The sequence below is a fragment of the Pinus tabuliformis genome, chromosome X, assembly GCF_031772625.1.
Source record: "Pinus tabuliformis cultivar Carrire ecotype Pingquan chromosome X, CPIR1, whole genome shotgun sequence".
Lineage (NCBI taxonomy): Eukaryota > Viridiplantae > Streptophyta > Pinopsida > Pinales > Pinaceae > Pinus > Pinus tabuliformis.
In genome coordinates, this window is record NC_142308.1 from 105,949,051 (window position 1) to 105,959,314 (window position 10,264).

Sequence of the window (10,264 nt, forward strand, 5' to 3'; positions counted from 1 at the left end):
AATAAGAATTGATAAAACCAATATAAATAAAAAAATACAACCGACTTAATTTTTTTTCAAAAATAAAAACTTTATATATGATCAACCCCTATAAATACCTTGGTATCAATCCAAATAATAAGCTTAATTGGAACTTTAATATTAGAAGAAACAAAAAATAACATAAGATGGAAAACATATTAAGACTTGAAAAGTCAACCCCTATAAATACCTTGGTATCAATCCAAATAATAAGCTTAATTGGAACTTTAATATTAGAAGAAACAAAAAATAACATAAGATGGAAAACATATTAAGACTTGAAAAGTTATTGTAAAAAATTTATAGAACTTAGATTCCAGATAAAAAGAAATGCTTTTCCTCTCATCTTCTAACCTACTTATCCTTTAAGGTTGTGAGGATTAACAATATCTCAAAAAACTTGAATTGAAATTGAAGAAAGGTAAACAAATTTAATATGTCTCAAAACACCTAAAACATTATATTTTATAAAAATAAAAATTGAATAAACTTGACCAAAACTTGCTTCCATCATTATCTTACAACCTTACCTAACTTAGGTTTAAAAAGAAAATGAGAAAGAGACTTTGATACATGGTGGAAACTTTGGAACATTCAAAACAACATATCCCTTTCCTAAAGAAAACTTAAAATTGAAAATTGAAAATGAAAGATGTGATTTACTATACAATAATGAAAATATAAAAAAAAACATTATAGTTCCATCATTAGCTTACAATCTTATTCACTCATCTTTAAAAAAAAGATGGAAAAGAGAATTTGATACATTATTAAAACTTTGGAGCATTCAAGATAATATAACCTTTCACCTTTCACTAGTAGGAAAAATTAAGAGTGAAAATTGAAAATAAAAATGTAATATGTAATTTCCCATACAATAATTAAAATATTAAAACAAATAAAAAGATACAATAATTAAAATTTCAAAACAAATAAGAAAGAGACAAATATATATTATTATAAAATCATTACCCATTTCAAATATAAGCATCTTTCTTAAAAATTTAATAAAATTGAAAATGAAACATAATAATAATTACTATAACAAAAACTGACTCAAATTAACTACACAATCTTAAAAATTTAATAAAATTGAGAATTAAAAAAAATACTATACTGAAAATTAACTCAAATTAACAATATAATATAATATAATATATAAATAATAATAATAATAGACATTTTCAAAAACTCAATAAATGTTTTTTTTATACTTTATACGACTTAAAAGAAATTAAAAATTAATATCTTTATACAAAGAAATAATTTTTTTACTCATATTTACTAACTTTCAACCATTTAATTTCTTAATTTTTATAAATTTTAATTTTTTTTTTTTTTTTTTTTTTTTTTTTTTTTATTTTTAATATTATTTTTTTTTTCTTTTTGACAAATTTAAATTGCAAATTCCATATATTCCCAAAACTTGTCGGAGCCAAACATTGGAAAACGACATCATTTTATTTTTTCATCATTATTTAATGCAAAATCCTCCCACCCTCGATATTTTTACCTTCCTCGACTTCTCATTGAGTACGAAGTTTCCTGAGATGAATCTTCGGCTGAGTGGACACCTGATTGACGGTGAAGCGAGCCCACAAGGATACAATAATAGTAATGGTAGAGGATTTCATGAATTATTCCCATACAAGCTCTGAGCCATGACAACTGTTATCAGATTAAAAGACAAATTTACAGATAGCAGAATGATATGAAAAGGTCCTACTGTTTCTATCAATTGCTACTTTACTTTGTGAGAATTCATCCACAGTGCGCGTGAGTTGGATGCGTGTGGTATTGAGCAGAAGAATAATATACCAGGTAAGTTTTGAAATCCTGAAATACTCCATTGTTTCAGAGTACTTATAACGTGTTACAACCCTTTGGCATCCAGTAAACTTTTCCATACTCTGTTTTTTTAGGTTTGTGTTTGTAGTTAGTGATTAAATAACAGTTGGGTAGCAATGATATGGATAGTGATGGTGAATGTCATAGAGACCAGGTGGGTCACACAGACCTTTTATTTAGTCCAAAAGAGCGCTATCATGACTCATATCCTTTGCTGCATGTGACAGGCACTGCCCGCCCAAATCCCTTTATTTTTCCTTTGGCCTCCAACTTTGCTTACCTTTTCGTTCCTTCATCTTCCCCATTGCCAATGAATCCCTATTGCCAGTGATCAGCAGTACTTCATGTCCTTGACACCAATGGTCTAGAGGAGGAAAAATAAACAGAGAACTACAGAGATCAATACGACTTTTCTAAGCTTTTGTCTGAGCTCTCCATAGAGCTAGTGGTACAGAAACATCTTTGGACTTTTGTCCCCTGATTTGCGTCTTGGTGCTTTCATTGAACAACGGCCATTTCTGGATTTGGATCTCTGGCACAGAAACATCTTTGGACTTTTGACCCTGATTTGCGTCCTGGTGTTTTCATTGAATGACTGCCATTTCTCGATTTGGATCTCTGCTTTTCCATCGGTTTTGGCATAACAAGAGGTTATTTCTAAATTTCTTGTTCTTTTTTGTTTTTGGAAAATGCTTTCAGGAGCATGCCCCGAGGGGATGCACTTCAAAGAGTGGACTCTGTTCAGCTTAGGTGCCAGGTCTGAGCTGTATCTATTCTGCCAAATTTGTCTAGGACTCACGCTCAACCTCTTCCCTTTAATCCATATGGGTGGAACAGATCATCCTTCAGCTTAGGTGCTACCTCTGAGGCGTATTTGGTCCGAAATCGCTGGAGACTTTGCATGTGACATCATCCCTTTGAAACTCAAGCCATATGGTTGGAGCAGACTGTCCTTTGGCTTAGATGCCAGTTCTGCGAGTGTGTCCTTTCTACCAAAACTCCCCAGTGCTTGCACCTAGCCTCATTCCCTTGAAACTCATGCCATACAGGTGGGGCAGACTACAGCAAGAAAGAAACCCTGTTGGATGGCTTAAAACTCCATCGAACCTCATGAGTGAACCAAAGCCTCATTGACACTGACTGGAGTTTTGTTTCCGAGAAAGCATTTTTAGTGTTTGTTATTGCTTTTCCCTTCTCTGTCCCATTTTGGTGTCCGGGTTATGACGGGTTTGATGAAAAATAAAAAAGCATCAGGCTGGGTATCCAAATTTACAATGATTTTGCTGAAAAGGAGTTGATTCCTATCTGGGCTTTGTTATTGAGAAGCTGGCGTCAGTTTTTTCTAAGCTGGGCATTGAGTTTCTTGAATCGTCTATTGGTTTTCTACAGATAAGATCCTGTTTTCCTTCTTCGGTGTCTGCTTTCTATCAACTGCGGTAAAAATCAGACCATGGCTGCACCGAAGCTTGAAGATATCAGCCATCCTCCGACAGAACAACTGCATGGGCTGGATTATTGCATTGACTCCAATCCACCGTGGCGTAAGATTTCTAAGCATCTTCTTTTCCTTAAGCTAATGATTATTTTATCTCTTCTACTTTGTTGCCTTCTGTTTCTACCTAAAGCAGTGCTTATGTAAGTCGAGAGTAATTTTCTGTACTCTGTTTTTGGCATAGGCCTCTCACTTTCTAGCAGTGCGAGAATCAATGCTTTTTTTACAGTCAGTGTGCTTGCTTCCAATGGCTTAAAATAGGCTTAGGAAAATAGTTATCTGTTGAAGACCGTGAAGAGTTCATAACATGAATAGGATGGTTTTCCCTCTCATCTAGGTTTTATACCGTTTTTCTACTGCAATTTTTTCATGAACCATGCTTGAATGGAGATCCTTTTTACAGTTTCCTGTGATTGTGTTGCAATCACGCCTTATTGTGCAATCAATTATTATGGAATATTGCAGTCTTTACAATAGCGTTTCTTGCAGCACAAGTTCCCAAACTGATCTGCTTTGATGTATAAATATGCTGTGCTGTAGCGGAGGCAATTATTCTGGCATTTCAACATTACATTTTGATGCTAGGAACCACTGTGATGATTCCAACTCAACTGGTTCCTTTGATGGGTGGTAGTGATGTAAGCAGTTTTTATTTTTTGGAATTTACAATAATTGTTTTTTTGGATAACTACGTAATTTATCTGATATGACTGTTCGGTTTATTTTTTTATTTTTTTGTGAAACAGAGTGATAAGGCACTGGTAATACAGACGTTACTGTTTGTTGCTGGCCTTAACACGTTTTTACAGTCATTGTTTGGAACTCGTTTACCTACAATTGTTGGTGGTTCATTTGCCTTTGTCATACCTGTTCTTACAATAATCACAGATCCATCGTTGTTGAGAATTGAGGATCAAAATAAGGTTAGTTTCTGGAGCGATTATGCATGTCACTAGTTAAGAGACTCGTATAAAGTTGGCCGATGTACACCAAATTTTCGATTTCATTTCTCTTAGTTCTAGGAACTGCCGTATGAAATAGCTAAAATTACAAGATGTAGTTGTTTATTCACCAAATTTTCAGAGGTTCCATCATACGATGCGGGCAATCCAAGGGGCTTTGATTGCTTCGTCGAGCTTGCAGATTATCCTTGGTTACAGCCAACTATGGGGTATCTGTTCAAGGTGTGTGGTTGCATTATCCTAGTAGTCCACAGAAGTGTACCTGCCTTGAATTGAAAGGATTTTTACTTCTTGAAATTTTACTGTTGCACATGGTGCTCGGGGTGTCATTCAATCCAACTGGAATATCTGTTTCAGGTTTTTCAGCCCCCTTGGTATGGTTCCAGTGATTTCATTAGTTGGCTTTGGGCTGTTTGAGCGGGGTTTTCCTCAGGTATATGGCAAAGCTTTTGACGTAACTTGTCTTGGATATTTTGCATGAAGTTAAATTATTAGTTGTCTACTTATTTCAATTTTTGTGAAGCTTTTCTATCAAAGTAAGGGGGTGTTTTCATGGATCTCTTTTTGTTCTCAATGGATGCCTTAGGCACTCCCACATTTCCGTAATTGCTTGATGTACTTTTGAGTACCATTGACCTGATTTGGTTATTTGTGGACATCATCATAATTTCTTCTTTGTATCTGACAGCTCGGGAAGTGTGTAGAAATTGGTCTACCAATGCTTCTCATATTCATTGCCTTTGCGCAGGTACATCCGCAATTGAGTGAGCCTGGTTAAATTGGTTTTATCATACGAAATTTAGCAGCCTTGTTAATTGTTTTTAAGTCGCTCTTTTGTGATGCAGTATTTGAAGCATAATCATGTGAGATCTCTACGTATATTCGAACGGTTCCCACTGCTTATTTGTGTAGCCCTGCTATGGGCTTATGCCCATCTGTTGACTGCAAGTGGAGCCTATAAGCACAGTCCCCAATTGACAAAAATCCATTGTCGCACTGACAAATCGCATCTGTTGTCATCTACCCGTTGGTATGGAATTTTATGCTCATAACTCTGGTAAAAGGCTTAGTCGCAGTCCAACTGCTATATGTTTTGGAGGTTTCTCGATCATATTTTCTGGTCAAATTTGCCTAAAATCTGGTAGGAATTTGTCAGAATCACAATTTTGATCTGTGAACTCGGCACAATTCAAGTGCCCCAGAGGTTTTTCAGGATGCTGAATTCATTTATGCATTAAAAAACTGATTTTAAACAACAAAAACATGATCTGACTAAATTTTTTTTCACTGAATTCCAACCAAAAACTCCAAAACATAGAATAGTTAAACAACATCAAAGCCCTTATGCTGATGCTTTATCCTCATTGTTCTACTAATTTAGTGTGCATGGTACACTCTTGCCCAAAACACGCCATGGATTATAACTTACAAGTGTCTTCCATGTCTGCAGGATAAAATTACCCTACCCATTTCAGTGGGGGGCACCTACCTTTGATGCTAGTCATATATTCGGAATGATGGCTGCCGTTTTGGTTTCCCAAATTGAGGTTAGGCATATTTTCCTATAAAGTGGTTTTCTTAATTTATTGTCTAGAAGGGTTTCTTTCCTTTATGTTATCATGCCTTGATTTCTTTTGGGTTTTTATGAGTTGCTTGGTGATCTGTTTTTGTGAATTCCTAATCAAATGCAGTCAACTGGAGCATACATAGCTGCGTCTAGGCTTGCAAGTGCTACACCTCCTCCAGCATATGTCCTTAGTCGTGGAATCGGCTGGCAGGTATCTAATACATAGTACACTTTTATGGTATATTTTAGAAACTATCAATCTAGTTTTTTAGCTGTCTTCCTTTACTTTTTATTTTTTCTTGTTTTATGAAATGAGTTTTGTTAATATCCATGGAAGACCCTAAGGATCTCTGCAACAAACAAAACGATTACAATTTTACAAAGAAATTCAATTAACTCTATGTGCAATCTTTATGGACCCTAAAAAGTGAAAATATATCCAATACACTGTACAATGTACATATGTCAAGTCTAAAGTATCTATATGCATTTTCCGATATTCCAAAGCCCATGCTTTATGAATGTTCCGCTCAATTTTCTGTATTATGGTTTATAACAGGGCATTGGTATACTACTGGATGGTCTCTTTGGGACAGGAACTGGTTCTACAGTCTCTGTGTAAGGAGGATACTACTTTCATTTTTGGAATGCAGGCAACAGTGACAATATTATCTAGAATTCTTTGCTTTCTTAGAGCTTATGACTTGCATCCAATATTTACAGCCGGGGCCCATACCGTCTTGTTTCAGTGAGAATGTTGGACTTCTTGGAATAACTCGGGTTGGCAGTCGTCGTGTGGTACAAATAGCCGCAGGATTCATGATCTTCTTTTCGATCTTAGGTCAGGGATTGTTTCTTCTCCTCCCCTCTTAGAATTATGCACTTCCTTTTAGTTTAATGATGTAGCACAGGCATGTATACTATTTTATCAAATATTTCGTTACATCTTTTTGTGTTGTTACAGGGAAATTTGGAGCCCTCTTTGCATCAATACCTTTCTCAATATTTGCGGCTTTATACTGTGTCCTATTTGGGCTAGTTGGTAAAGTACATTTTAAATCCTGTTAGTTACAGTAGGATTCTTTGCACTTCCTCGTGAATCTTTATGGTTTCTAATTATGATTTGTTGCTGGCCATTTCCAGGGGCAATTGGTCTTTCTTTCTTGCAGTTTACCAACATGAACTCGATGCGCAACCTATTCATTATTGGTGTTTCCCTCTTTCTTGGATTGTCCATTTCACAGTACTTTAATGAGTTTGCTGTTGCACATCTAGCACAGTCTGTCACTTCTCTTGCTAATTCTGTTGAACCTCAGGCATTCCATGGACCAGTTCATACAAGGGCCACATGGGTGAGTTCAACATGCTAGTTATGGATTTCCAGGATTTGTTTGTGCGAGATCAGAATCTTGTGTAGTCATGGGGCTAAATCTAATTAAGTTCCCTGTAGTTTTCTGTAATTTTGAGTCTCATTGACCTTGTTTGGTCATTTGTGGAAATTAATCTAATTTCTCTTTCTTGTGATTGCAGTTCAACGATTTCCTAAACACAATTTTCACCTCTGCACCATCAATTGCACTGATCATTGCAGTTTTCCTCGACAATACACTGGGAGTTGTGAAAGCCAAGAAGGACAGAGGAATGCCATGGTGGGTTAAATTTCGGACATTTAAAGGGGATAGCCGTAATGAGGAGTTCTACACGCTTCCATTCAATCTGAACAAGTTCTTTCCTCCTACATGACCATGATGATGGTCTTTCATGTATAGAGGAAAATTGTAAAATTCACTCTGAAACTCGTGAAAGGATTTGAAGTGGATATAGATTCTGATAGTTCTGAGGCATCAATGCATGTACAACTATGTTACAATCAAGTTGCAACCTGTTTCAATGGGCAAACACAAATCCTCAGTAGATGGACTCAGTAGTCCTCTCCTGATTGATTTGCTCACCAAGCTTTTGTCCGCATTTTATCAACGTGGATTGGTCGATTTGGAAGGTGAGTGGCAATTGCAATGCGAAATCCTTTGTTCACCGAGTCATTTTTTTGGATTACATCGATCATTTAATAAAGGAAAAAATGTTGGGACACATTTTGAATCACTGGAAATTTTCTTTTATTCCAAGTTATTGATAATTAACAACTTTGTAGCACAACACCCTTTGAAATCATTGGAATCATCTTCATTTTTTCAATTGGAATTTAATTTAATTTTATTTTTATTTGAAAGGTATTACACAATTTACAACATGGCAGCATTGGGTGTTTGAAGATGACTGTTATTTTAATTTTCAATATTTTTTTCAACTCTCAATATTCAAATTGGCCAGCAAGAAGTGTTTGAAAATACCGGACAAGTTTCTATAATATTTTTTTATTCTTGTAAAATATTATTCAATCAGACATATGTAATATGAAACAATTTTATTTGAGTACAATAACTTATAACCCTATATAAATATGTAGATGGTGAGCATTTTCATCTATAAATAATTAAATGGATTCATTATGTATTTGAGAAATAACAAGATGGGGTAGATAAAATCTCAACAGGAACATATATTTCATACCATGTATATAATTTTGTATGAATGTAATTATTAGGCTTAAAGTTTTTTTAGAATGCTATTGTGTATTGGTCTGTATCATTGGATAGAATGTATTGGTCTAGGAACATATATTTCATACCATGTATATAATTTTGTATGAATGTAACTATTAGGCTTAAAGTTTTTTTAGAATGCTATTGTGTATTGGTTTGTATCATTGGATAGAATGTATTGGTCTGCTCCATTGGATGGAATGTTGGAATGTTAGAGATTGAAGATATTTAGATTAATAATTAATAGTTAAGAAAAAAATTAATAATTAGAATTACTTCTGGGTCAACCATTTCTTCTTTCCTGGCTTAACGGTTTCTTGATGGTTTCTTCAGAAGAGTGTTTCTCTGGCAGAGCACGAAATATCATTTTGGGAGATGGACTATTCAAAAAAAACCAACCATCTTTACTACAGGGCAAGTTCTCGCATCGGCCCAATTTCCAAATTTCATTTGGTTTTTTAAGGAAGTTCATTTGGTTTTCTTAAGGAAGTGAGTTTTGTTTGGTTAGCATTAAAATCTTGGGATTTCAATAAATTTTGCTCACCATGCCCCAAGTTTATGAAAAATGCTTAACTTAAGGGAATATATGGAATATAGAACTGGATATCCAAGGAATGGATCTGAAACTGGGTATCGATCTAGCAGAGACGCTGGTGCCTTTATATTTGTCTCTGTCTTCGCCTTTGTCTAAGGTGTGAATATTGCCCCAGTATAGCTGACAGTGAAAGTTTCATACACCAAACCTACGCTATCAGAAGCAAAGAGAGTATACGAGCCTTCATTATCATGTAAATGCAATTTTGTTGAAGTGAAAAAACTATATTTGTGTATTAGTTAGACGTCATTCAGGTACACTGCAAAAAAAATACTCATTCTCACGTTAAAATTCATTGGTTGTTGGCTACGGTAGGCAAGCAATTTTCAAGAGCAAATTAGTTTTAAAAACAGTTAAGATTCCATATTTCTCATACCATACATGTTATTAAACTATCCTTAAAGTTTTAATACTGGACCAAATCGTGTATGATTTCACAAATCACGAGAGCAAATATATATATACAGTAGGGAGGGTGTTTATAATGATCTGCCCGCAATTGATATGTATGTATATTGTAGAACTAATTTGCGCTGAACTCTTTCTCATTTCTTTAATTATGCTGCGTGGACTTTCTTGGTTCTCATATAATTTTTGTTATAAAGTTGACGCTCCTATAAACATTGCGGTAATACTTGGCTATTTTATGAAGCAGTTGTCTATAATGAGACTTTTTGGAAGTCTTTTTCTGGTCAAAATCCGGCAGCAATTTATTGGAATCCCAAGTTTGATAGCTAGTTTCTGCACAATCAAGCCGTCCCAGGGGTTTTTCAGGGTGCTGAATCCAAATATGCAGTTAAAAAACCATTTTAACTGCAACAAATCAAGATTTAACCTCAATTTCTTCCGCCGGATTCCGTCACCGGAATCTCCAAAAAGTCGCATTATAGACAACTCCTTTTATGAAATTATGATTGAACTGGTCCACCATTCATGGCTGAATTTATTGCTTATTTTAATTTTTACCGAGCTAAGTAGGTGCTTGTATATGTATATAGTTATATATGTTTGAAGTGAGGTCAGTTTTTGTTTTTATGATCACAATTAATACTATGCATTCAATAGTGAATTTTAAAAATTTAAAAATAAAATAAATTATATATGGTGGAGTTATAAGATATTTAAAAAAAACTGAGCAAATAGAAGAGGGTAAATGGCCTAAGGTTGTTTTAATGA

General features: G+C 34.7%; 1 protein-coding gene across 1 annotated transcript; it reads left to right on the top strand.

Moving 5' to 3' along the window:
* The first annotated feature begins 2,096 nt into the window (after positions 1 to 2,096).
* LOC149138625 (nucleobase-ascorbate transporter 2-like) lies at positions 2,097 to 7,993 on the top strand. Its single transcript, XM_089450045.1, has 15 exons — positions 2,097 to 2,519; positions 3,259 to 3,410; positions 3,902 to 3,999; positions 4,108 to 4,284; positions 4,445 to 4,545; positions 4,681 to 4,756; positions 5,012 to 5,071; positions 5,169 to 5,353; positions 5,774 to 5,870; positions 6,015 to 6,101; positions 6,450 to 6,508; positions 6,640 to 6,731; positions 6,855 to 6,932; positions 7,034 to 7,242; positions 7,421 to 7,993. Exons 2-15 carry the CDS (start codon positions 3,320 to 3,322, stop codon positions 7,631 to 7,633), a joined length of 1,623 nt encoding a protein of 540 aa, XP_089306171.1. The 5' UTR covers positions 2,097 to 2,519; positions 3,259 to 3,319; the 3' UTR covers positions 7,634 to 7,993.
* The last annotated feature ends 2,271 nt before the right edge of the window (positions 7,994 to 10,264 follow it).